This window comes from Rana temporaria, chromosome 1, assembly GCF_905171775.1.
Source record: "Rana temporaria chromosome 1, aRanTem1.1, whole genome shotgun sequence".
Classification (NCBI taxonomy): domain Eukaryota; kingdom Metazoa; phylum Chordata; class Amphibia; order Anura; family Ranidae; genus Rana; species Rana temporaria.
This window is the reverse complement of record NC_053489.1, coordinates 520,369,067-520,396,619: the sequence shown is the minus strand read 5'-3', so window position 1 is coordinate 520,396,619 and position 27,553 is coordinate 520,369,067. Positions and strand designations below refer to the sequence as shown.

At 52.5% G+C, this 27,553-nt stretch overlaps 1 protein-coding gene across 3 annotated transcripts in view; it reads left to right on the top strand.

Moving 5' to 3' along the window:
* Nucleotides 1-2,093: 2,093 nt before the first annotated feature.
* The window catches only part of TTC29 (tetratricopeptide repeat domain 29), a 374,706-nt gene continuing 349,246 nt past the window's right edge, over nt 2,094-27,553 (top strand). For 2 of the 3 annotated variants that reach the window (XM_040331774.1, XM_040331760.1), the window contains exons 1-2: nt 11,256-11,341; nt 24,701-24,816. In XM_040331774.1, the coding sequence (XP_040187708.1) occupies nt 24,707-24,816 (110 nt within the window). In that variant the 5' untranslated portion in view covers nt 11,256-11,341; nt 24,701-24,706. Of the gene's footprint in view, nt 2,250-11,255; nt 11,342-24,700; nt 24,817-27,553 lie in introns of those variants that run through there. The other variant, XM_040331767.1, reaches the window with a different exon arrangement.

Sequence of the window (27,553 nt, the reverse complement as noted above, 5' to 3'; positions counted from 1 at the left end):
CTGGGTACCGGACACTGACAGGTTGTATGTGGCAAACTGTCAGTCGGTGACCCCAAGTGATACACTGGGAGGATTCGCTCTATTATTCAAACTTTCAAGTGCTAGGCCTGTGGCAGAGGTCTCATCCTAAAATCTTAATTTTATTAGAGCCAAGTCTGTGGCAGAGACTTGATCCTCCCTAGAAATTCTAAGTGACGCTTTGGCTGCCAGGCCTGTGAGGGAGGCCTGTCCAGGGGCACTTTACCCACTCCGGCTGGAGTGGCGACATGACAATTACACAATTACAATTATTGGAGGCAGGACTGTTTCCCTATCCATGACCTGGGTCTGCGAAGTTTATTCTTCTTTCACCAACCTATGCTGTCTACCACAAGTTGACTGTTGGTCGTGTTGAACCGGAAATGAAGCATTGAAAAACGTCAACCAACTGTCTGGACATTCCGTCACTGCTCTCACAACCATCATCACCCTTAGGCACATCACAGAGGTAACTTAAATACGCAGATCCCAAATCTAACCAGCGGCTCCTCCGGGGGTAGCGCTACACATGCATTGGAAGTGTCTATCAGAGGGCTGTAATAGGCTTCCAAATAGTTAACCAGGGGACACACGGGGTGTGCGTTCCCTGGTTAACACTGACAGGCGCCTTAATCAATCAGGTTCACCGGTTCTGATTGATTCCTGATTGGCTGAAGCGACATCGAGGGTGGGACTACTTCGAGGGATCGATCCGAGGATGGCTGACCGAGAAAGGTAAGTGCCAGGTGTGGGGGGGGGCAATCTGGGGGCATTTTAGGGGCAAACTGGCGGCAATTGATGGGCACAGTGGCGACAGTGGCATGGCACAGTGGAGTTGCTGCGTTTGGCATGGCACAGTGGCGAAAAATTGATGGGCATAGTGGGGAAAATGGCATGGCACAGTGGCGACAATTGATGGGCACAGTGGCGACAATGGCATGGCAAGGCTGCAATTGATGTTTTTTTTCCGTTTGTTTGTGCCCCCCCCCAAAAGATTTTGAGCACCAGCCGCCACTGGCTTTAGCGAATCTCTGGCTTTCAATGCACTGTGCGGTATGCAGTGCATTGTGGGGTGCTCGGGGGGCCGAACAAATGATCGAACACTCTTCGGGTGTTTACCGAATGGGCGAACAGCCAATGTTCAGCCCGAATTCCTACTCGAGCCGAACCATTCACCCAACACACCCTCCAAAGCACCTTGTCCCCATGAAGTGGGGACAAGGACCTTGTCCCCACAACCCTTGTCCGGTGGTTGAGGGGGTCTGTGGGTAGGGGGCTTATCGGAATCTGGAAGAAAAAAAATGGTGTCCCGCGATGTACATCCATCTTCAATCACACCGCCCAACGGACCCGAAAACAAAAAAAGGAAAATACTTTTTGCTGCAACAGCTGTTATATTGGCAAGGGCTGGGCCACCCCATGATGTAATCATGGCACATGATGTCAGAAGGGAAGGGGTCACTTGGTTACGTCACTGGGTGGACCCCCCCTTGCCTATATAATAGCTGTCACAGCCAAGAGACAGTAGTTGGCGGGACGCCACCCATCAAGGCAGAGGGTTTATTTTTTTCTATATTTCTGGTCCATCGGGTGGCATGATTGAAGATGGATGGACCCCAAAGCACCCTCCCCATGTTGAGGGCAAGCAGGCTGGTACTGTTTAGGGGGGCGTTCGCTCTCCCCTACCCTCGCCTGCCAGGCTGCTTGCTGGGATAAGGGTCTGGCATGGATTTTGGGGGGGCACCTATTCTGTATTTTTTTAAGTTTTGGCGTGGACTTCCCCTTGAAATCTATGCCAGACCCAAAGGGCCTGATATGGACTGGGAGGGGGGAACCCATGCCGTTTTTTTTCTTAATTCTGTCATAGGGTTCCCCTTAACCACTTCAATACACTGTATTATATACTGTACACTGACTGCACTGTATATATACTGCCAGGGGCGGACTGGCCCAGGTGGAAAAGAGGACATTGCCCCCCAGGCCGCTCACATTATATTTAAAAGGGCCGCGGTCTGCAGCGCTGTTTTTTTTTATTTTTTCTTCAAAACTCGGCAGTGGCGGCCGCTGATTGGCTGGCTGGCTGGCTGCTGCCGCACTGCATTGTGGGAGTTGTAGGAAGCCAGGTCATGTGGAACGTCAGGGGAGGATCAGGGCAGGCGCCGTACATCGTGGGCTGGCTGCAGAGAAGAGACCGAGTCAGAGAGACTGCACACAGCTGAACTAAAAGTAAAGTAAGTTGCCGTGTGATGTCTGAGTCTGACTGTGAATGTAATGATGACATGCCAGTCTTTAGCAGTGCTGTGATATCAGCTCTCCTCCCTGCATGATCTTCCATCAACCTCCATAAGTTTGTGACCCCTCCTCCTTCTAGATACTTGTCGTCTTGCTCTCCTTCTCTGCCCCATAGTGGATTGTTCCTCCAACTCACTGCCCCCAGGCTGTGTATTCCGTTCTGCCCCCCCCCCCCCCCTCTCCCATTCTGTCACCTAGATTCAGGTCTTCTATCTTATCGAGTGCAACTCCTCACTCTCTCTTCTAGTCTCCTTTCCCCCTCAATTCTGCTATAAATCTCCCATTCCCCTATCCAATGTAACTTCAACTCCCCCCTCTACACTATCATCACCCCCTTACACACTACATCCCCCTCTACAAATCTCTATCAGACTGCCCAGACACCACTATGTAACCCTTTACTGACTGATCTGGTTAATGTGTCATTTTCTATCACCTATAGCTTAGATCTGTCATTATAGGATTCTTAATGGAGTCTGAGCGCTAGTCCAATTGTATCCATAATTTCACATTCACACTTGTGCAATCAGACATCGCATGTGATCCGCACCGCATTGCCATGCACATTACATGCGATGTCTGTGCAACTGTATGGCTGAAATCCCATCACATGTACACCAGAATGGTGCAGGACTCTTTTTTTGTGTCCACACTGGAATCGGATCACATGGGTGTTGACACCCAATGCAATCCGATTCCTGTACCATTTTATAGTTCACACTGCAACCTGCGAACCAATCAGGGGGTGTCATTAGTTTTCTATTGACACCCGCAGTGGTTCGCAGATGTCAGTGTGAACCATCTGTGATTCAGGTGTGATGCGGGAACCCGCACAGGATTCGCAGGGTATCCCACATCACACCACTGTGAACCCATTTCACTACATTTCAATTGTTTTTCATAATTGTTAAAAAAAAAATTAAATGGATATTTAATAAGCATTAATCTGTGTGTGTGTTTGGGGGGGGGGGGGGGGCTCGCAATCTCCAAAACCAATCTCTCTATGGGATCAGCCATGATCCTTCTCCTTGTCCAGGATTCAACTCTCCCACCCCCCTCCAGCAGACCTAATCCCCCTGTGCACCCAGCAGCTTCTCTTCTCTCAGCACACAGGGGGATAGTTTCAGGATAGGGGCGAGGGTGCCTTCCTGAACCTTGCTCTCTGAATGTAGCATCCTCCTGAGCCCTCCACTCTGTACGTAGCATCCTCCTGAGTTCTGCACTCTGTACGTAGCATCCTCCTGAGCCCTGCACTCTGTACGTAGCATCCTCCTGAGTTTTGCACTCTGTATGTAGCATCCTCCTGAGCCCTGCACTCTGTACGTAGCATCCTCCTGAGCCCTGCACTCTGTACGTAGCATCCTCCTGAGCCCTGCACTCTGTACGTAGCATCCTCCTGAGTTCTGCACTCTGTATGTAGCATCATCCTGAGTTCTGCACTCTGTATGTAGCATCATCCTGAGCCCTGCACTCTGTATGTAGCATCCTCCTGAGCCCTGCACTCTGTATGTAGCATCCTCCTGAGTTCTGCACTCTGTATGTAGCATCCTCCTGAGCCCTGCACTCTGTACGTAGCATCCTCCTGAGCGCTGCACTCTGTACGCAGCATCCTCCTGAGCGCTGCACTCTGTACGTAGCATCCTCCTGAGCGCTGCACTCTGTACGCAGCATCCTCCTGAGCGCTGCACTCTGTACGTAGCATCCTCCTGAGCGCTGCACTCTGTACGCAGCATCCTCCTGAGCTATGCACTCTGTACGTAGCATCCTCCTGAGCCCTGCACTCTGTAGGTAGCATCCTCCTGAGCCCTGCACTCTGTAGGTAGCATCCTCCTGAGTTCTGCACTCTGTAGGTAGCATCCTCCTGAGTTCTGCACTCTGTAGGTAGCATCCTCCTGAGTTCTGCACTCTGTAGGTAGCATCCTCCTGAGTTCTGCACTCTGTAGGTAGCATCCTCCTGAGTTCTGCACTCTGTAGGTAGCATCCTCCTGAGTTCTGCACTCTGTAGGTAGCATCCTCCTGAGTTCTGCACTCTGTAGGTAGCATCCTCCTGAGTTCTGCACTCTGTAGGTAGCATCCTCCTGAGTTCTGCAATCTGTAGGTAGCATCCTCCTGAGTTCTGCACTCTGTACGTAGCATCCTCCTGAGTTCTGCACTCTGTACGTAGCATCCTCCTGAGTTCTGCACTCTGTACGTAGCATCCTCCTGAGCCCTGCACTCTGTACGTAGCATCCTCCTGCATGTAGCACCAGCATACAGGAGGCACACTGACCACCAATATGCTGGGCCAGTGGTTACCTTTTATTTATCTCATGGATGAAATGTGAGAAATAACGTGTGTGTATATATATATATATATATATATATATATATATATACAATCATAAATCATTCCATAAACACATACAATGCATATATCAATTGAGGAATATATGCTTATAAAATAGTTATAGTTTACCATTTGCCGATAAAAAAAAAAAAATATATATATATGTCCCCGGTTTTTATTTTAAAAATCTGGTCACCTTATACTAAGGGGGGGGGGGTTTGCACTAGGAGTGTTTTCACTAAGGGGGGGTTGCACTGAGGGGGGGGATTTCACTAAAGGGGGGGTGTCTGCACTGAAGGGGGTGTGAACTGAAGGGGGTCTGTGTAACATGCAGGGGGTCCAGAGCTGTGGGGGCTGTGTAATGTAAAGGGGTCCAGAGGTGCAGGGGGCTGTGTAATGTAAAAGAGGTGCAGTGATGCAGGGTGCTGTGTAATGTAAAAGGGTGCAGGGGGCTTTGAGATGTAAAGGGGTCCAGTGATGCAGGGGGCTGTGTAATGTAAAGGGGTCCAGAGGTGCAGGGTGCTGTGTAATGTAAAGGGGTGCAATGATGTAGGGTTCTGTGTAATTTTAAAGGGGTCCAGTGATGCAGGGGGCTGTGTAATGTAAAGAGGTCCAGAGGTGCAGGGTGCTGCTGTGTAATGTAAAGGGGTCCAGAGGTGCAGGGTGCTGTGTAATGTAAAGGGGTCCAGAGGTGCAGGGTGCTGTGTAATGTAAAGGGGTCCAGAGGAGCAGGGGGCTATGTGATGTAAAGGGGTCCAGTGATGCAGGGGGCTGTGTAATGTAAAGCGGTCCAGAGGTGCAGGGTGCTGTGTAATGTAAAGGGGTGCAGAGGGCTGTGTAGTGTAAAAGGGTCCAGAGGTGCAGGGGGCTTTGTGATGTAAAGGGCTCTAGTGGTGCAGGGGCTGTGTAATGTAAAGGGGTCCAGTGATGCAGGGGGCTGTGTAATGTAAAGGGGTCCAGAGGTGCAGGGTGCTGTGTAATGTAAAAGGGGTGCAGTGATGCAGGGTACTGTGTAATGTAAAGGGGTCCAGTGATGCAGGGTGCTGTGTAATGTAAAGAGGTCCAGAGGTGCAGGGTGCTGTGTAATGTAAAGTGGTGCAGGGGGCTATGTGATGTAAAGGGGTCCAGAGGTGCAGGGGGCTATGTGATGTAAAGGGGTCCAGAGGTGCAGGGTGCTGTGTAATGTAAAGGGGTGCAGGGGGCTATGTGATGTAAAGGGGTCCAGAGGTGCAGGGGGCTATGTGATGTAAAGGGGTCCAGAGGTGCAGGGTGCTGTGTAATGTAAAGGGGTGCAGGGGGCTATGTGATGTAAAGGGGTCCAGAGGTGCAGGGGGCTATGTGATGTAAAGGGGTCCAGAGGTGCAGGGGGCTATGTGATGTGCAGGGGGCCACTTGACTGGACTTGCCCCCCAGGCCTAAGGCTGCCAGCCCTCCCCTGTATACTGCCCCTGGGCCCCTTATTGACTGATTGCCACTGGTGAACAGCACGGTTTCACAAAGCATTTGCAGAGCTTCCAGTGAGCTTTGTGGAAGCTTTTAGGCTCCATTCACAGTTGTGCAATTTGTAATGCGACTTTGGACATCAAAATCGCATGAGAAGTCTCAGGCCATTCTATTCAGTAAAGCTTAAAGTCCCAGCTACTTTTGAAAAGGTGCCTGAACTACTTTGGCGCAACTTTTAATGCAACTTACATCTAATGGCCCAGATTCAAGAAGCACTTGCGCCCGCGCAACCATAGTTGCGCGGCGCAAGTGCTTACTTGCTCCGGTGTAACGAGTGCTCCTGATTCATGAACCTCGTTACACCGAATGCAGCCTAGGATGTGACAAACATAAGCCTCCTTATGCCTTCACATCCCAGGCTGCATTCTTGCGTTGGCCGCTAGGGGGCGCGGCCTTTGTGATCGGCGTGTAGTATGCAAATTGCATACTACCACCGATTCACAAAAGTTGCGCGGGCCCTGCGTACGCAAGGTACGGAGTTTCCGTACGGCGCCTTTAGCATAAGGCTGCTCCTGCTAATAGCAGGCGCAGCCAATGCTAAAGTATAGCTGCGCCTCCCGCCCGTGAAATTTAAATTTCACGTCGTTTACGTAAGTGAACCGTGAATGGCGCTGGACGCCATTCACGTTCACTTAGAAGCAAATGACGTCCTTGCGACGTCATTTGCCGCAATGCACGTCGGGAAAGTTTCCCGACGGAGCATGCGCTGTTAGCTCGGCGCGAAAGCGCGCCTAATTCAAATGATTCCCGCCCCCGGCGGGATCATTTACATTAGGCGCCCTTACGCAGGGCTAATTAGCATAGCGCCCGCGCAATTTACGGAGCTACTGCTCCGTGAATCGCTGGGCAAATGGAAATATTTGCGTGGGCGCAGAGAAAAATCTTTGCTCTTTGCCCACGCAAATATTGCTCCATTCTACTTGAATCTGGGCCATTGAGTGTAAAGTTGGATCAAATGCACACCGAAATTAGCATTCTAACGAGTGTCTTAGGCTAGGTTTCCACTATTGCGACCTGAAAGCAACGCAATTTTTTGCCACGATTTTGATGCGACTTGAAGCAATGCTTTTGTATTCTTGTGGTCTATGGACCTCAAGTGGCTTTAAAGTTGAACCACAAATAGTGCAGGGACTTCTTTATAGTCGCTGTGACTTGAAGTCGCACAGATATGTACGGTACTCATTGGAAATCATGAGGTAAGACTTGTCATGCGACTTTGCAGTCTCAAGTCGCAGGACAAGTTGCACAAACGGAGCCTTAGGGCTGTTCACATCTGTGCTCAGCGTGTCACAAAGAACATGTAAATGAATTTAAATACTTTGTAACTGTTCAGCCCAGCTTGCTGCATCTTTAGAATGTTATGTGAAAAACACATCTTTCATTGTAAAACACTATGGCCCAGATTCACATACCTCGGCGCATCTTTATGCGGGCGTAGCGTATCGAATATACGCTACGCCGACTTTGCGCAGATCGGCGAGCACAGTATTCACAATGGAAATGCTCCCAACGTTGCGCCGTCGTAACGTAATTTCGTAGGAGTAAGCCAGCGTAAGTGTAAGTGGGTGTGACCTTATGCAAATGATGGTCCAAGTGTGTAGCAGTGTTTTACGCCCGGCGTATCATGAACGGAGCATGCGCAGTGACGTGGACGTATGATCGCTCCCCTGTGCGCATGCTCACAACTATGCCGGCGCAAGTTCCTGGGATACGCCGGCCCACCGGCTTACTCCGAGCCAAATACGCCCAACCATGTGCCCGTCTGGTGCAAAAGTACATCCTGCTTGTTTCCCCCCCTGAAGCAAGGTACTTTTGCTGAGCGATGGCGGCAGCTGTAAATGGAGGCAAGGAGAGGAGGAAGAAGAACTTTTTGAGGGAGGAGAGGGCTATTATTATTTCTGGAATAGCCAAATATGACAAGTTCCTCCATGGTGCCCACAGTGTCTGGACCAGCAGGGCACGTAAGAGGGAGATCCTGGAGGAGATTACCCTGGAGGTCAATGCCGTCCGTAATGAGACCAGGACCCCCGACGATGTACAAAAAAAGATTAATGACCTGAGACGTCGGGTCCGTGACAAGCTGGCCCTTATGAGGAGGCACACCAGGGGCACAGGAGGAGGACCAGCCTCTGCTCTGCGTTTGACCGATGAGGAGGAGGAGGTCATCGCCCAATGTCTGCAGCGGGACCAGGTGGAGGGCATGGAGGGATTTGATTCCGATAAACAGGGCTTGAGGACAGGTAAGTGTGTTTTATCCCCTATCCGGTGTGTAGCATGTGAGGGGGTGGAAGGGAACATGTGGCAAGTGTGTGGGTCCACGAACATGTAAATGCTTTGTGTCATCCACAGATGTGCTGGAGGGAGCGGACCCGTCGTCATCTGCTGGACGACCCACGCCATCCCCGGATGAGTGTGCCCACACCTCTCCTTTAGAGGAAGTTGTGGAGGAGCAAGTGGACCTGGAGGAAGTTGTGTACCTCGTTGAGGAGGATCCCATCATCCCTGGACCCTCCCAAACCTCCTCCCACATGAGGGGAAACCCCTCACCCTCCTCCACCATCAGGGAAAGCCCCTCAAGGGCCTCCCCGTACACACGGCCCCAAGCCTCTCCTGCCCCCAGGAAGGCGACACGCAAGACCAGGGGTATTCCTGAGTCCCTCCAGGAAAATCTTGCAAGGGATCAGGCCCGCCATATGGGTGCTGTAGCCAGGGACCTGCGATGTGTGGCAGAAAGCCTGGCCTCCTCGGCACAGATAAATGAGAGCCTGCAGGATGTCTGTGGGAACTGTGCTGCGATTGTGGCCTGCGTTAGGGAGCTGCAGGCCACAACATCATGCCTCGTGGCAGAGGTCAAGAGCCTGGCAGTGGCTGTAAAGGCCAATACTGCTGCCATCAAGGCAGAGGGGAGGCAGACGAGGCGCCACCAGCAGCACAACACCACCCGCCAGCTGCGGATGCAGGCGCAAACTAATGCGGTCCTCACCCGCATAGCCCTGGCAATGGAGGGCCGGCAGCCAGCACCTGCCAGGAGTGGCAGACCTGGGGACGATCCTCCTCCAGATGCCCCACCCCTCCCACCCGATGCTCCCCCTAGGCAACTGAGGAGCCGGAGCCGTGGCACAAGGCGTGGCCAACGACAGGGCAATTGATTGCCTTTTTTTAAATTATCTTTGCTCTAGTTATGAGCATTTTTGTTTTGTTTATGCTCAGGTTATGAGCGTTTTTGTTTTGTTTATGCTCAGGTTATGAGCGTTTTTTTATTTTGTAGTGAATGCACACGGTGAGGAGTGCAGGCTACAGTGTGACTGGTGTGTGAATGTGGGGGTGACATACCTGCCAGCAAAGTGTGTCACCCTGGGTCATCAGGGAGAGGTTATCCCTACGACCATGTGAATGTGGTATGAATGGACAGTAACACCATTGGGGCCTTGGCGCGGCGTTGCTGCTCCCAAGTCCTGCATGGTGGACTTGGGCTACTCCAATGTGAGGTGGATGTGGTGTGTGTGAGCTAGGGACCACAGTGGTGTGCATGCGTGCATTCTCCTTGTGCCATGATGAATGTCTGTGTTTAACGTGCAAAGATGCATTCCACGAGGCCACTCCTGACTGCTGTTCCCTCAGCAGACGAGTGAGCCTCGAACAGGGGGGGACTGTGTGGTTGGGGGGGTCGGGTCATCACATATGTCTATCTCCAGGCCCTTTTTCATGGCGTAGTTGTGCAGCACGCAACATGCACCGATGATCTGGCACACAAGGATGGCATCAGGGCTGAATCTGAAGATGCGATACACCTCCGAATCCCCCATGCCAAAGACGTTCATGCGCGTTCGGTATATCCTCTCCCGTGCCCTCCTACATGCCTGTGGACACAGTAGTAGTGCTATGACCATGGCTGCCCCTGGCATGTTGGCATACAGATGTGTTGTCCTGCAAGTGTGGTTAATCAGCTCGTCCGTAACGGTGCTGCTGTAGCTGCTCTCCAGCTGACCTGTGTACGTCTGTTGCTGAGTTACACCTGCTTTATGAGGGGTAACTTTAGGCCGGGCGTACAACTTACGCGCACATCGCGTAGCCTGCGCCGGGCGCATGTACGTTCGTGAATCGCCGTAGCTCACTCATTTGCATATTTGAATAGGAAATCAATGGGAGCGCCAGATGCGTCCAGCGTAAATATGCGCCCACGATAAGCCAGCGTAGGAAAGTTACGTCGTCGGAAGACTATTTTCAGGCGTATCTAGTTCTGTGGGTACAGCGCACAGATACGACGGCGCACATTTACACTTATGCTGCGTATTTCGAGATACGTCGGCGTAAGTGCTACGTGAATCCGGTCCAAAATTTGTTTTTTGAGTCCTGTGTCCATTTTTCCCAAATGACAGAGGAAGAAAAACACATGCAAAACCCATAAAAAAAACACTTTACATTGGATTTAACGGAACGCATTATGGCCCCTTTCACTCTGCCACGACTTAAAAGTCGTGCGATTTTACGGGCGTGATTTTGCCACGATTTCAGGGAATACCTGTGTAAACTTGAGGTCTATGGACCTCAACTCGCATCAAAGTTGGACCAAAGTAGTGCAGGGACTTCTTTGAAGTTGCGCAGATATGAATGGTTATCATTGGAAATCATGGGGTATGACTTGTCATGCGACTTTGCAGTCCCAAATCGCAGGACAAGTCACATAAGTGTGAAAGGGGTCTAAAAGTAAAATAAAAACAAGACATGTGTTTGAAATAAAACGCATATTGAGTTTTGTAATGCAATTTTTTTCGGCTGTCACGGACACAAATGTTCTCTGTGTACTGCTACAAAGTCTACGGCTTCGCGCCCTCTGAGCACTGAGGTAACATCTATGGTGGTCTATGACTGCACCATCACGCGTCTATGGATGGACGGTCTCTTCTCTGTCACAAGCTTTTGTCACTCTCTGTGCTTTCTCTCCTATCACAACTACTGTAGCAACGATCTCATTGGGAGCTCAGCGCTTCAGCCGAGTCCACAAGAACCAATCAGGGTTTACCTTTCCATCTGAGCGTGTTCCCACGGATCAGACCGAAGCAGTCATTTGCATGTGTTAAGCGATTGGTTTAACCTAGTCGGGTGGGCGGGGAATACCTTCCTGGGAGTGTTGAGCGAGGTTGCCGTGGTTACCCGGTGTAAACGTTCCTATAGTACTATAGAAGTGGTGCAGTGTCGCAGGTAAGTTACCGGGAGGGACTTTCCGCTTGTACAGTGCGAGCGAATGTGTGATCGCTCGGTGTTTTCACAACGATACAAGTGTTTGTACAGATCAGGCAGAAGTAGAGGCAAGTAGTTCGGTGATAAGTGGGGAATGTGTGCAGATCAATAGAGAAGAATGATGTCACTCCATGATTCCAGGCTGGATTATTATCGTCATCAGTGCTCCGTTTTTTTGGGGTGGGAGGCAGCAAGCAAACCCCCCGCTCGCCCACCCTCACCACACTTACCCTATCCGGGTTCCCGTCTTCTCCTCCCAGCCAATCCGGTTGCTTCTCCTCCCCACTTCCTGTCGTGATTGGCCGGGAGGAGAAACATGAAGAAAATAGTGAATGTTGATTCGCTAATGTTACAACTGGGTGGGCTTCTGGCGCAGTGCTCTGCGACCCAGAGCCAAAGCCTTTTGAAGCCATTTAGAGCCTCAGGCTCTAATCATGTGCTTAAAAAATAAAATAAAACCTGTAGAAATGCATGCGTCCGGCGCCCTGCATTGAGATTAGGGGGGGCAGTGCCCTGCACCACTTATGGACCGGCCTCCGCTGGTCATCATTGCTTTCTTTCCAATCACAGCTCTCCAGGATTGTTACATCATCCCCGCCACTTGCCTTCCCCATTCCATGACGCCCCTCCTGGCATCTTAGAGGCCGCAGTCACATCTAAGCGAACAAATAAAAAACGGCACATGCGTTGCCATTTATTGTTGATGGCACCCGAAACACAGCAAACCGACATGCATATTTGTAACAAAAGGCAGCAACAAACGCACATTAAAAAAAAGTGTGACGCCCAATGCCCAGAAAAGGACATGTTCTTTTGTGCGTTTGTCGCAGGTAAGGCAGCCCATTGAAATGAAAGGGTTGCCCTATGTATGTAGTGCAAACATACACATTCTTGAGATGCCAGGTGTGAGCCCCACCTGAAAATACCCCAATGCATACCCTTTTCCCACAGTCTTCTAGGTGGTCTGGTGGTAGCGGCAATAATGAGGTGGGAGCATGGCAAGGTCATGGATCCCTGTGCACCCAGGGGGTGCGATGATGTTCCCACAGGGGGTGCGATGATGTTTCCCCAGGGGATGCGATGATGTTTCCCCAGGGGATGCGATGATGTTCCCACAGGGGGTGGGATGATGTTCCCCCAGGGGATGCGATGATGTTCCCCAGGGGCTGCGATGATGCTCCCCAGGGGGTGCGATGATGTTCCTCCAGGGGGTGCGATGATGTTCCCCCAGGGGGTGCGATGATGTGCCTCCGGGGGGTGCAATGATGTTCCCCCAGGGGGTGCGATGATGTTCCCCAGGTGGTGCGATGATGTTCCCCAGGGGGTGCGATGATGTCCACCCAGGTGGTGCGATGATGTTCCCCCAGGGGGTGCGATGATGTTCCCCCAGGGGGTGTGATGATGTCCACCCAGGTGGTGCGATGATGTTCCCCCAGGGGGTGCGATGATGTTCCCCATGGGGTGCGATGATGTCCACCCAGGCTTTGCGATGATGTTCCCCCAGGGGGTGTGATGATGTTCCCCAGGGGGTGCGATGATGTCCACCCAGGGGGTGCGATGATGTTCCCCCAGGGGGTGTGATGATGTTCCCCAGGGGGTGCGATGATGTTCCCCCGGGGGGTGCAATGATGTCCCCCCAGGGGGTGCGATGATGTTCCCCAGGGGGTGCGATGATGTCCACCCAGGGGGTGCGATGATGTCCACCCAGGGGGTGCGATGATGTCCACCCAGGGGGTGCGATGATGTTCCCCCAGAGGATGTGATGATGTTCCCCCAGGGGGTGTGATGATGTTCCCCCAGGGGGTGTGATGATGTCCACCCAGGTGGTGCGATGATGTTCCCCCAGGGGGTGCGATGATGTTCCCCATGGGGTGCGATGATGTCCACCCAGGCTTTGCGATGATGTTCCCCCAGGGGGTGCGATGATGTTCCCCAGGGGGTGTGATGATGTTCCCCAGGGGGTGTGATGATGTTCCCCAGGCGGTGCGATGATGTTCCCCCAGGGGGTGCGATGATGTTCCCCATGGGGTGCGATGATGTCCACCCAGGCTTTGCGATGATGTTCCCCCAGGGGGTGTGATGATGTTCCCCAGGGGGTGTGATGATGTCCACCCAGGGGGTGCGATGATGTTCCCCCAGGGGGTGTGATGATGTTCCCCAGGGGGTGCGATGATGTGCCTCCGGGGGGTGCAATGATGTGCCCCCAGGAGGTGCGATGATGTTCCCCAGGGGGTGCGATGATGTTTCCCCAGGGGATGCGATGATGTTCCCACAGGGGGTGGGATGATGTTCCCCCAGGGGATGCGATGATGTTCCCCAGGGGGTGCGATGATGCTCCCCAGGGGGTGCGATGATGTTCCTCCAGGGGGTGCGATGATGTTCCCCCAGGGGGTGCGATGATGTGCCTCCGGGGGGTGCAATGATGTTCCCCCAGGGGGTGCGATGATGTTCCCCAGGTGGTGCGATGATGTTCCCCAGGGGGTGCGATGATGTCCACCCAGGTGGTGCGATGATGTTCCCCCAGGGGGTGCGATGATGTTCCCCCATGGGGTGCGATGATGTCCACCCAGGCTTTGCGATGATGTTCCCCCAGGGGGTGTGATGATGTTCCCCAGGGGGGGCGATGATGTCCCCCCAGGGGGTGCGATGATGTTCCCCCAGGGGGTGTGATGATGTTCCCCAGGGGGTGCGATGATGTGCCTCCGGGGGGTGCAATGATGTTCCCCCAGGAGGTGCGATGATGTTCCCCAGGGGGTGCGATGATGTCCCCCCAGGGGGTGCGATGATGTCCACCCAGGGGGTGCGATGATGTCCACCCAGGGGGTGCGATGATGTTCCCCCAGAGGATGTGATGATGTTCCCCCAGGGGGTGTGATGATGTTCCCCCAGGGGGTGTGATGATGTCCACCCAGGTGGTGCGATGATGTTCCCCCAGGGGGTGCGATGATGTTCCCCATGGGGTGCGATGATGTCCACCCAGGCTTTGCGATGATGTTCCCCCAGGGGGTGCGATGATGTTCCCCAGGGGGTGTGATGATGTTCCCCAGGGGGTGTGATGATGTTCCCCAGGCGGTGCGATGATGTTCCCCCAGGGGGTGCGATGATGTTCCCCATGGGGTGCGATGATGTCCACCCAGGCTTTGCGATGATGTTCCCCCAGGGGGTGTGATGATGTTCCCCAGGGGGTGTGATGATGTCCACCCAGGGGGTGCGATGATGTTCCCCCAGGGGGTGTGATGATGTTCCCCAGGGGGTGCGATGATGTGCCTCCGGGGGGTGCAATGATGTGCCCCCAGGAGGTGCGATGATGTTCCCCAGGGGGTGCGATGATGTTTCCCCAGGGGATGCGATGATGTTCCCACAGGGGGTGGGATGATGTTCCCCCAGGGGATGCGATGATGTTCCCCAGGGGCTGCGATGATGCTCCCCAGGGGGTGCGATGATGTTCCTCCAGGGGGTGCGATGATGTTCCCCCAGGGGGTGCGATGATGTGCCTCCGGGGGGTGCAATGATGTTCCCCCAGGGGGTGCGATGATGTTCCCCAGGGGGTGCGATGATGTTCCCCAGGGGGTGCGATGATGTCCACCCAGGTGGTGCGATGATGTTCCCCCAGGGGGTGCGATGATGTTCCCCCATGGGGTGCGATGATGTCCACCCAGGCTTTGCGATGATGTTCCCCCAGGGGGTGTGATGATGTTCCCCAGGGGGTGCGATGATGTCCACCCAGGGGGTGCGATGATGTTCCCCCAGGGGGTGTGATGATGTTCCCCAGGGGGTGCGATGATGTGCCTCCGGGGGGTGCAATGATGTGCCCCCAGGAGGTGCGATGATGTTCCCCAGGGGGTGCGATGATGTCCACCCAGGGGGTGCGATGATGTCCACCCAGGGGGTGCGATGATGTCCACCCAGGGGGTGCGATGATGTTCCCCCAGAGGATGTGATGATGTTCCCCCAGGGGGTGTGATGATGTTCCCCCAGGGGGTGTGATGATGTCCACCCAGGTGGTGCGATGATGTTCCCCCAGGGGGTGCGATGATGTTCCCCATGGGGTGCGATGATGTCCACCCAGGCTTTGCGATGATGTTCCCCCAGGGGGTGCGATGATGTTCCCCAGGGGGTGTGATGATGTTCCCCAGGGGGTGTGATGATGTTCCCCAGGCGGTGCGATGATGTTCCCCCAGGGGGTGCGATGATGTTCCCCATGGGGTGCGATGATGTCCACCCAGGCTTTGCGATGATGTTCCCCCAGGGGGTGTGATGATGTTCCCCAGGGGGTGTGATGATGTCCACCCAGGGGGTGCGATGATGTTCCCCCAGGGGGTGTGATGATGTTCCCCAGGGGGTGCGATGATGTGCCTCCGGGGGGTGCGATGATGTGCCCCCAGGAGGTGCGATGATGTTCCCCAGGGGGTGCGATGATGTTTCCCCAGGGGATGCGATGATGTTCCCACAGGGGGTGGGATGATGTTCCCCCAGGGGATGCGATGATGTTCCCCAGGGGCTGCGATGATGCTCCCCAGGGGGTGCGATGATGTTCCTCCAGGGGGTGCGATGATGTTCCCCCAGGGGGTGCGATGATGTGCCTCCGGGGGGTGCAATGATGTTCCCCCAGGGGGTGCGATGATGTTCCCCAGGTGGTGCGATGATGTTCCCCAGGGGGTGCGATGATGTCCACCCAGGTGGTGCGATGATGTTCCCCCAGGGGGTGCGATGATGTTCCCCCAGGGGGTGTGATGATGTCCACCCAGGTGGTGCGATGATGTTCCCCCAGGGGGTGCGATGATGTTCCCCATGGGGTGCGATGATGTCCACCCAGGCTTTGCGATGATGTTCCCCCAGGGGGTGCGATGATGTTCCCCAGGGGGTGCGATGATGTCCACCCAGGGGGTGCGATGATGTTCCCCCAGGGGGTGTGATGATGTTCCCCAGGGGGTGCGATGATGTGCCTCCGGGGGGTGCAATGATGTGCCCCCAGGAGGTGCGATGATGTTCCCCAGGGGGTGCGATGATGTCCACCCAGGGGGTGCGATGATGTCCACCCAGGGGGTGCGATGATGTCCACCCAGGGGGTGCGATGATGTTCCCCCAGAGGACGTGATGATGTTCCCCCAGGGGGTGTGATGATGTTCCCCCAGGGGGTGTGATGATGTCCACCCAGGTGGTGCGATGATGTTCCCCCAGGGGGTGCGATGATGTTCCCCATGGGGTGCGATGATGTCCACCCAGGCTTTGCGATGATGTTCCCCCAGGGGGTGCGATGATGTTCCCCAGGGGGTGTGATGATGTTCCCCAGGGGGTGTGATGATGTTCCCCAGGCGGTGCGATGATGTTCCCCCAGGGGGTGCGATGATGTTCCCCATGGGGTGCGATGATGTCCACCCAGGCTTTGCGATGATGTTCCCCCAGGGGGTGTGATGATGTTCCCCAGGGGGTGCGATGATGTCCACCCAGACGGTGCGATGATGTTCTCCCAGGGGGTGCGATGATGTTCCCCCAGGGGGTGCGATGATGTTTCCCCAGGGGATGCGATGATGTTTCCCCAGGGGATGCGATGATGTTCCCACAGGGGGTGGGATGATGTTCCCCCAGGGGATGCGATGATGTTCCCCAGGGGCTGCGATGATGCTCCCCAGGGGGTGCGATGATGTTCCTCCAGGGGGTGCGATGATGTTCCCCCAGGGGGTGCGATGATGTGCCTCCGGGGGGTGCAATGATGTTCCCCCAGGGGGTGCGATGATGTTCCCCAGGTGGTGCGATGATGTTCCCCAGGGGGTGCGATGATGTCCACCCAGGTGGTGCGATGATGTTCCCCCAGGGGGTGCGATGATGTTCCCCCAGGGGGTGTGATGATGTCCACCCAGGTGGTGCGATGATGTTCCCCCAGGGGGTGCGATGATGTTCCCCATGGGGTGCGATGATGTCCACCCAGGCTTTGCGATGATGTTCCCCCAGGGGGTGTGATGATGTTCCCCAGGGGGTGCGATGATGTCCACCCAGGGGGTGCGATGATGTTCCCCCAGGGGGTGTGATGATGTTCCCCAGGGGGTGCGATGATGTGCCTCCGGGGGGTGCAATGATGTGCCCCCAGGAGGTGCGATGATGTTCCCCAGGGGGTGCGATGATGTCCACCCAGGGGGTGCGATGATGTCCACCCAGGGGGTGCGATGATGTCCACCCAGGGGGTGCGATGATGTTCCCCCAGAGGATGTGATGATGTTCCCCCAGGGGGTGTGATGATGTTCCCCCAGGGGGTGTGATGATGTCCACCCAGGGGGTGCGATGATGTTCCCCCAGGGGGTGCGATGATGTTCCCCATGGGGTGCGATGATGTCCACCCAGGCTTTGCGATGATGTTCCCCCAGGGGGTGCGATGATGTTCCCCAGGGGGTGTGATGATGTTCCCCAGGGGGTGTGATGATGTTCCCCAGGCGGTGCGATGATGTTCCCCCAGGGGGTGCGATGATGTTCCCCATGGGGTGCGATGATGTCCACCCAGGCTTTGCGATGATGTTCCCCCAGGGGGTGTGATGATGTTCCCCAGGGGGTGTGATGATGTCCACCCAGGGGGTGCGATGATGTTCCCCCAGGGGGTGTGATGATGTTCCCCAGGGGGTGCGATGATGTGCCTCCGGGGGGTGCAATGATGTGCCCCCAGGAGGTGCGATGATGTTCCCCAGGGGGTGCGATGATGTTTCCCCAGGGGATGCGATGATGTTCCCACAGGGGGTGGGATGATGTTCCCCCAGGGGATGCGATGATGTTCCCCAGGGGGTGCGATGATGCTCCCCAGGGGGTGCGATGATGTTCCTCCAGGGGGTGCGATGATGTTCCCCCAGGGGGTGCGATGATGTGCCTCCGGGGGGTGCAATGATGTTCCCCCAGGGGGTGCGATGATGTTCCCCAGGTGGTGCGATGATGTTCCCCAGGGGGTGCGATGATGTCCACCCAGGTGGTGCGATGATGTTCCCCCAGGGGGTGCGATGATGTTCCCCCAGGGGGTGTGATGATGTCCACCCAGGTGGTGCGATGATGTTCCCCCAGGGGGTGCGATGATGTTCCCCATGGGGTGCGATGATGTCCACCCAGGCTTTGCGATGATGTTCCCCCAGGGGGTGTGATGATGTTCCCCAGGGGGTGCGATGATGTCCACCCAGGGGGTGCGATGATGTTCCCCCAGGGGGTGTGATGATGTTCCCCAGGGGGTGCGATGATGTGCCTCCGGGGGGTGCAATGATGTGCCCCCAGGAGGTGCGATGATGTTCCCCAGGGGGTGCGATGATGTCCACCCAGGGGGTGCGATGATGTCCACCCAGGGGGTGCGATGATGTCCACCCAGGGGGTGCGATGATGTTCCCCCAGAGGATGTGATGATGTTCCCCCAGGGGGTGTGATGATGTCCACCCAGGTGGTGCGATGATGTTCCCCCAGGGGGTGCGATGATGTTCCCCATGGGGTGCGATGATGTCCACCCAGGCTTTGCGATGATGTTCCCCCAGGGGGTGCGATGATGTTCCCCAGGGGGTGTGATGATGTTCCCCAGGGGGTGTGATGATGTTCCCCAGGCGGTGCGATGATGTTCCCCCAGGGGGTGCGATGATGTTCCCCATGGGGTGCGATGATGTCCACCCAGGCTTTGCGATGATGTTCCCCCAGGGGGTGTGATGATGTTCCCCAGGGGGTGTGATGATGTCCACCCAGGGGGTGCGATGATGTTCCCCCAGGGGGTGTGATGATGTTCCCCAGGGGGTGCGATGATGTGCCTCCGGGGGGTGCAATGATGTGCCCCCAGGAGGTGCGATGATGTTCCCCAGGGGGTGCGATGATGTCCACCCAGGGGGTGCGATGATGTCCACCCAGACGGTGCGATGATGTTCTCCCAGGGGGTGCGATGATGTTCCCCCAGGGGGTGCGATGATGGTGCCCATGGGGTGCGATGATGTCCACCCAGGCTTTGCGATGATGTTCCCCCAGGGGGTGTGATGATGTTCCCCCAGGGGGTGGGATGATGTTCCCCCAGGGGGTGGGATGATGTCCCCCCAGGGGGTGGGATGATGTTCCCCCAGGGGGTGGGATGATGTCCACCCAGGCGGTGCGATGATGTTCCCCCAGAGGGTGTGATGATGTTTCCCTAGGGGGTGCGATGATGTTCCCCAGGGGGTGCGATGATGTCCACCCAGGGGGTGCGATGATGTTCCCCAGGGGGTGCAATGATGTCCACCCAGGGGGTGCGATGATGTTCCCCCAGGGGGTGGGATGATGTTCCCCAGGGGGTGCGATGATGTTCCCCCAGAGGATAACATGGAAAATTAAAATAAATTCCTGTCATTTTACTTTAAAGTGTTACTAAACCCAGGGCCCCACATTCACTATATCTGGTCTCCCACAGTACACAGAACATGGAAATGCTATTATTTTAGTAAATATAAACTGCTAAATACCTTTTCTCATCAGCAGTATATAGCAGTTTTGTGACTTCTTTCAGTGTCTGGTTAAAGCTTGTACAAGGTATTTTCATTCTCTCCTGATTGCCCTATGAGGCTGCAGGACCCCTGACCCTCTGGACAGTGCTGATTGGCTCAGTGCTGATCATATGCACTCTCCCGAGAAAAAAAAAACACTCTCTAGTAATACACACCAAACTGAGCATGTGCAGAGTGCTCCCAAGGCTCTGTTCTATCAGGAGATAGATTGGGGACAGTGGAAGAAGGGGAGGATCAGAGAAGACAGCATTTTTACACAATGTGGAGGGTTAACCCTGTAGGTTCCACATTGAGTATAACAAGCATGCTTTGCTGCATTTACACACTGGCCTGGATTCAAGAAGCAATTGCGCCTGTGTAACCATAGTTACACAGCGCAATTGCTTACTTGCCCCGGCGTAACGAATGCTCCTGATTCAGGAACCTCGTTACGCCGACTGCAGCCTAAGATAGGCGCGGCATAAGGCTCTTATGCCCGCATATCTTAGGCTGCATTCTTGCGATGGCCGCTAGGTGGCGTTCCCGTTGTGCTCAGCGTATAGTATGCAAATTGCATACTAACGCCGATTCACAACGTTACGCGAGCCCTGCGTACGCAGTTTACGTCGTTTCCGTACGGCGTCTTTCGCGTAAGGCTGCCCCTGGACGCTATTCACGTTCACTTTGAAGCAAATGACGTCCTTGCGACGTCATTTGCCGCAATGCACATCGGGAAAGTTTCCCGACGGAGCATGCGCTCTACGATCGGCGCGGGAACGCGCCTAATTTAAAGGATTCCCGCCCCCTACGGGATCATTTAAATTGCGCGCGCTTACGCCGGGCATTTTGCCGGCGCGCCCACGCAATTTACGGAGCTACTGCTCCGTGAATCAAGGGCAGCGCAGTAAATTTGCGGGGGCGCAGGGCAAAAACGTTGCCCTGCGCCTCCGCAAATAAAGTGCAATTGTACTTGAATCTACCCCACTGATTTTACTGTTGTGGGTTTAGTAACACTTTAAAGAGGAAGTAACTCCAGTGCTCAAATCATTTGCAACCATAAGGCTCCATGACACTGGACACTAAAATAATGTTATAAAAACGCCAGTAGCTTTGCAAGGAGTCTTTCAATGTTTTTTGACATTTTTGCAATAGCGTTTATTAGCGTTTTTTTCCGTTTTTTTTTTTCAATGGATCAAAAGCGCGTTTATTAGCATTTATCTGCGTTTTGCGATTTTTTGTGTTTTTTTTAGACCAAAGAAAACGACACTTTGAATGTGATTTTCGGACGTTCAGAAAAAAGCCCTGCTCGTTCCGTTGACGCTGTTACACCCCCTGTGACGTAGCAAGTCACATGGGGTGGATCAGAAAAATCTCAATGGGTCCATAATCTTGTGAGATTACCTGCTGATGATGCAGGCATGGAAGAGGAATAGACTGACAGCTCTCGAAGCATGCCGTAAATGGAGGCAAAAATGTCACATACTGCCCCCCTTCTGTCACACTGTGCCCCCCCTGTCACATTCTGCCCACTTCTGTCACATTCTGCCCACTTCTGTCACATTCTGCCCCCTCCTGTCACATTCTGCCCCCTCCTGTCACATTCTGCCCCCTCCTGTCACATTCTGCCCACTACTGTCACATTCTGCCCACTACTGTCACATTCTGCCCCCTCCTGTCACATTCTGCCCTCTCCTGTCACATTCTGCCCCCTCCTGTCACATTCTGCCCCCTACTGTCACATTCTGCCCCTCCTGTCACATTCTGCCCCCTCCTGTTACATTCTGCCCTCTCCTGTCACATTCTGCCCCCTCCTGACAACTTTCTACATGATTTGAAGGATGTCAGGCTGGAGGATGTCCACAGGGGCTAACCACAGAGTGAATTTCTGCCAATTTATGAGGAACCAGCCGAAATGTGCGCAGCATATTGCCAGCTTTTGACTTTTGCTCGGTTTGCCCCTTTCGCTCTCAGGCTCTGACTTTTTACTTTTTCTATTCTTTCTGGGCTGTTCCTATTTTCTTTTGGGTTTTCCCTTCTTTTATTTACTTCCTTACATAACATGACATGAGCTTCTACAGCTGGAATCTTGCTGTCATCCAGATCACCTCCAGACTAAGGCAACTAAATCCGTCTGCTAGAAATGACTGTGCTGCCTTGACTGGCATTGACTTACATGCTATAAGTGGTGATCTGCAGAAATTACATGTTCTATGGATTGCTGATTTACTTTGCCAGGAAAACTCTTTGGGCCTTATACTATATCACTTTCCTTGTGTGAAGTAATAAGAGTTTCAACATTATAATAGCACCATACACTAGGGTGATCAGACATCCCCGATTTCAGGGGACAGTCCCCGGATTGAGGACACTGTCCCCGGACCAAGTCTGTCCCCGTTTTTGTCCCCGGATTGGATTTGAACAGGGGCTGTGGAAATTTCAAAGACAGCCAGTGCAGAATAAAAAAAAAAAAAATTCTGAATTACACACCCCTGCTCCACTGCGCCTACTAGCTTAGGGGGGGTGTATTTTTTTTCATTATCTGTGCTCCTTTCTGATGATCATGTGCTGGTCGGAATGGAGTGAATATTTCTTCAGTTTCGGGCTAATGCCCATTTAGCTCCGCTCGCATGTTCTTCTGCGTTGGCTCAAGTCATGGCCAGCCGCCTGCCTGCTTATCTCCTTGCCTTCCCTGGCGCTCCCCACCCAGTAGTAGCCGGGGCCCGAAGAGTGAGACTTGACAGGCTGTGAGGGGAGCGGTGAGGGGCAGAGAGTCGCTGATTGCTGCCATTACTAGTAAAAAAAAATAATATGTCCCCTGATTTCATTTCAAAAATCTGGTCACCTTACCATACACCCACAAGGCAGTGTAGCACATAATCCTTAAATCCATACTGGCCTGCTGGGTTAGTCATTCAATAACCTGGTCACTAAGAATGGGTGGAGGACTCATCAAGAGTGTGGGCTATAGAAGTGAATTGGTACAAAGGACTGAAAGGATTGTTTTATCAATCCTGACAGGTCAATTAATCAGCAAGTGAAGGGCACCCCTGGACAGATACTATGGGCCAGATTCAGAGAGATCGGCGCTTCTTTTGGCCGGCGTAGCGCATCCCATTTGCGCTACGCCGACGTAAAATAGTGAGGCAAGGCCAGTATTCACAAAGCACTTGCTCCGAAAGTTACGTCGGCGTAGCGAAAATGGGGCGGCGTAAGCCCGCCTAATTCAAAGTAGGCAGGTAGTGGGTGTGCTACATTTAAATTAAACGTGACCCCATGTAAATGAAGGGCCGTTCGCATGGCGCATGCGCGGGCATGCTCAGAATCACGTCGCAAATACTCCCTAAGAAACGTAACCTACGCCCAGCCCCATTCACGTACGGCTTACGCAAACGACGTAAAATACGACGGCTGTTCCGTCGTCCATACCTTGCATGGGCTGCTCCACCTATAGAGGTGTTTTATCTTTACGCCGGCGTATGTCTTACGTAAACGGCGTAGCTTACTGCGATGGGCGTACGTACGTACGTTCGTGAATCGGCGTATCTTGCTCATTTACATATTCAACGCGCAAATCAACGTAAGCGCCCCTTGCAGCCAGCGTAAATATGCACCCAAAATACGACCGTGTAGGAGACTTACGTCGGTCGTATCTAGGCAACATTCAGGCGTAGCTCATTTTAAGAATGAGCGCATAGATACAACGGCGCATTTTCAGACTTACGACGGCGTATCTACTGATAGGTCGGCGTAAGTCTCTGTGAATCTGGGCCATTGTCACTAGTAGACAAAATGGGGTTGATTTTTTAACCACTTGCCTACTGTGCACATACCTGCCCAGACGAGATTTTAGCTTCCGGCACTGCGTCGCTTTAACTGACAAATGCGCGGTCGTGCTAAGGGGCTCCCAAACAAAATTGACGTCCTTTTTTCCCCATAAATAGAGCTTTCTTTTGGTGGTATTTGATCGCCTGTGCAGTTTTTATTTTTTGGGCTATAAACAAAAAAAGAGCGTCAATTTTGAAAAACAACACAATATTTTTTACTTTTTGCTATTATAAATATCCAATTTTTTTAAAAAATATATATTTTTTTCTCAGTTTAGGCCGATACGTATTCTTCTACATATTTTTGGTAAAAAAAAAAAATCGCAATAACCTGGTTTGCGCAAAAGTTACATTGCCTACAAAATAGGGGACATAATGATTTTTTTTTTTTTCGGGACTGCGACATTGTAGCAGACACATCAGTCACTTTTGACACATTTTTGGGACCATTCACATTTATACAGTGAACAGTGCTATAAATATGCATTGATTACTGTATAAATGTGACTGGCAGGGAAGGGGTTAACCACTAGGGGGCGGGGAAAGGGTTAAATGTGTATCCTGGGTGTGTTCTAACTGTAGGAGGAGGGGGGTGACTGGGGGAGGCGACCAATCTGTGTCCCTATGTACAAGGGACACAGATCGGTATCTCTCTCCCTGACAGGACGTGGAGCTCTGTGTTTACACACAGAGCTCCACGTCCCTGCTCAGTTACTGGGCAATCACGGGTGGCCGGCAGCCATCGCGGCCGCCGGGCACGCGCACTGTGTTCCCAGTGACGCGATGGGTGCGCGCGCCCTAGAGGCTTTAAATGACAGGACTTCATATGACGTCCTGTCGGAACAATAGAGCATTCCGCCCGCCGTCATTTGACGGCGGGCGGATGTCAAGTGGTTAAAGATATAGACTGTTAATTTGGAAAAGTGAATGCTCACTGAGCTTTGTACATATATCATTCATTTGGATTACATCCAGGTTGAATTATAGATTGCATTGTGCTTTACTATTATTAACAAAAGTTTGTGTTTTTGTTTCAGAAAAAAATGAGCAATTTACCAGCTATGCCACGACATGACCTCCAAGGGTTACCTAGCCTTGTACAAGCAAAGGCCGTGACCTCATCACCTAAAAATCGCAAAGACATGAGACACCAGTAAGTTATTATATTTGTCTTCATCGGAGGCACATCCAGTGCTTTTTTGAATTGTTTATTATTAGGCTGCCTTCACACTGAGGTGCTTTACAGGTGCTATAGCGCTAAAAATAGCGCCTGTAAAGAGCCTCTCCTCTCAGTCCAATGTGAAAGCCTGAGGGCTTTCACACTGGAGCAGTGCGCTGACAGGACGGCAAAAAAAGTCCTGCAAACCGCCGGCACTTTAGGGACGATTTTAACCCTTTTTCAGCTGCTAGCGGGGGTTAAAAGCACGCGGCTAGCAGCCGAAAAGCGTAGCAAAAAAGATGGTAAAGCGCCGCTTAAAATAGCGGCACTTTACCGCCGACGCCCCCAACGCCTTGGCATGAAAGTAGCCTGATGCCTCACACACATGACCAGTTTTCCTTGCAGAAAAACTGCCATGAGAGCTTTTGCCCGGGAATCCCAGCCGTGTGTAGGCTCCATCGCAATTTTCCAGACAGGAAAACTGCGGGGAAAAAAAAGAGAAGCAGCCCTGATCATTTTTTATTTTGTTATCAAAGTATGTTTGCTATACAAAAAAACATAGAGATAATTCTCCAGGGCATGCGAGAAGTACAGTTAGCATAGTGTTAACAAGAAAATAAAGGTACAATGCCATAACTGACAAGTGATGTGACAGCAGGTTCTCACAAATATTACAAACTTAAAGTTTTTTTTTTTATGTCACAATGTAGCGTATAAGATTTCCTATCATCTGTGCCCAGTCTTGCCACACAGAGTTAATCCAGCTCCGAGCAATCCACTTTTATTGTTCAGTGAAAATGAACAGACTTCCAGATAAAAGCCTGTCTAAATAAAAAGTCCTTTCCGTCCCCTTGCTTCGAGTGACAGGTTATTTACATATCTCGTGCACTAGCTTGGACACATGCACATTCCTGGATGTTTATCATAATATGGGGGGTGATCCACAGTTCATTGTGAGAGGCAGGGCAGGACTTAGGGTGGTGGGGGCCCCTGGGCTTAATAATCGAAGGGGCCCCCTGGAGCAGAGAAGCGGGGGGGTGTGATCATTGTTGATCGGGGGTGGGGGGCTGGATCCGCCGCTGACCGACTTAGCAATGTTATTGAGTGGGGGGGGCAGTGCGCCAACTGATCATACTTGTTGAGACGGAGGACGCTGAACGGAGGGCCACCTTCAGTAATTTGGGGCCCCTTACACAGCTGCAGTGAAGGGGCAGCGGTTGCCGCAAAATTGCAGAAGGGGTTGCCGCAGTTGCCACGAGAGGGGATTGCTGCGATTGACGCAAAATTGCGGGAGGGGGTTGCCGCGATTGCCAAGAATGGAGGGTTGCCACGATTGGGCCCGGGGCCCCCTATTGGGCCGGGCCCATGGGCTTGAGCCCAGTCAAGCCCAATGGTAAGTCCGGCCCTGGTGAGAGGTAATGTATGGTGCAATGAACAGCCAGCAGAATATACATAGACAAGTGATTATGGGAGATGTATTTAGTCAGAGCTGGGCAGAGTAGAAGCTCGAGTGATCGTATTATTATTGTTCTATTGCAATGTGGTGTGTCTGAGGTCACCTGATCACATATGCAACATTTCTTTATATTACCAGGATGTGTTATGTGGGGGAGGGGTGGATTTCTCACTTTTTATACTTACACCTAGTAAGGCTGAATGAACTTAAGGCTGGTTCACATTAGTGCGCTGTGCGAGATCGCAAGTGATTTGCACCGCATTGCTGTTCAGATCACATGCGATGTCTGTGCGATTTCAGCCATACAAACTGTATGGCTGAAATCGCATCTCATTTGGACCAAACAAGCACAGGACCCTTTTTTTTGTCCACACCAGAATCGCATGGGTGTGATTCATGTCAAATGAAGGTGACATTACCATTGTATGACACTCCCCAGCAGTTCGCATATGGCAGTGTGAACTGCTGGGGAGTGTCATACAATGGTAATGTCACCTTCATTTCAGTTTGCATAGTGCCATCTATCAATGCCCTTCAGTGGCACCTCTCAGTATCACCTCTCAGTGCCCACCAGTGCCGCCTATCAGTGCCCACCAGTGCCTTATCGATGTCCATCAGTGCAGCCCATCAGTGCAGCCTCATCAGCGTACATCAACGAAGGAGAAAAATTACCCGTTTGCAAAATTTTATAACAAAATATAAAAATATATATATATTTGATATCTACTTAGCAGACCATGGGGGGGGGGGGGGGGGGGCGGTTAAAATGCCATAACAATTGTTTTATACATTCTCTTACAGTATATTTAGTTGTTTGCCTGGAGTTCAGCTTTAACTTTCTGCATTGTCTTTAAAACCAAAAAAACATGTTTATATCATGATTATTACTTTAACAGTTTTTTTATTAACTTCACTTAGTACTAAAACAAAATGAGAGCAGCTTACAGCAGACAAAGGGGATGATAGCCAGGAAAGATTTCAGTTGTATGTAAAAGGTTTGCAAATACATTTAACAAATATGGTCATCTTTAACAAAATGTACATTAATATCAGGCTGCGAAATCCTGCCCCCAGGTCTTATTGGTGGCTCTAAGCTTCCCTCAGGACTTGTGTAGGCTCTCTTATAACATATGTTTTTTAATAAGGTCTGGTTGGAAAACATGTGTTTATTAATATTAGATAAACCATAGCTGGAAAACATACACTTGCACATGAATACTAATAGAGCATGATGTCCAACTTATGTATTAAGTGACAAGTTATCAGATCAATATT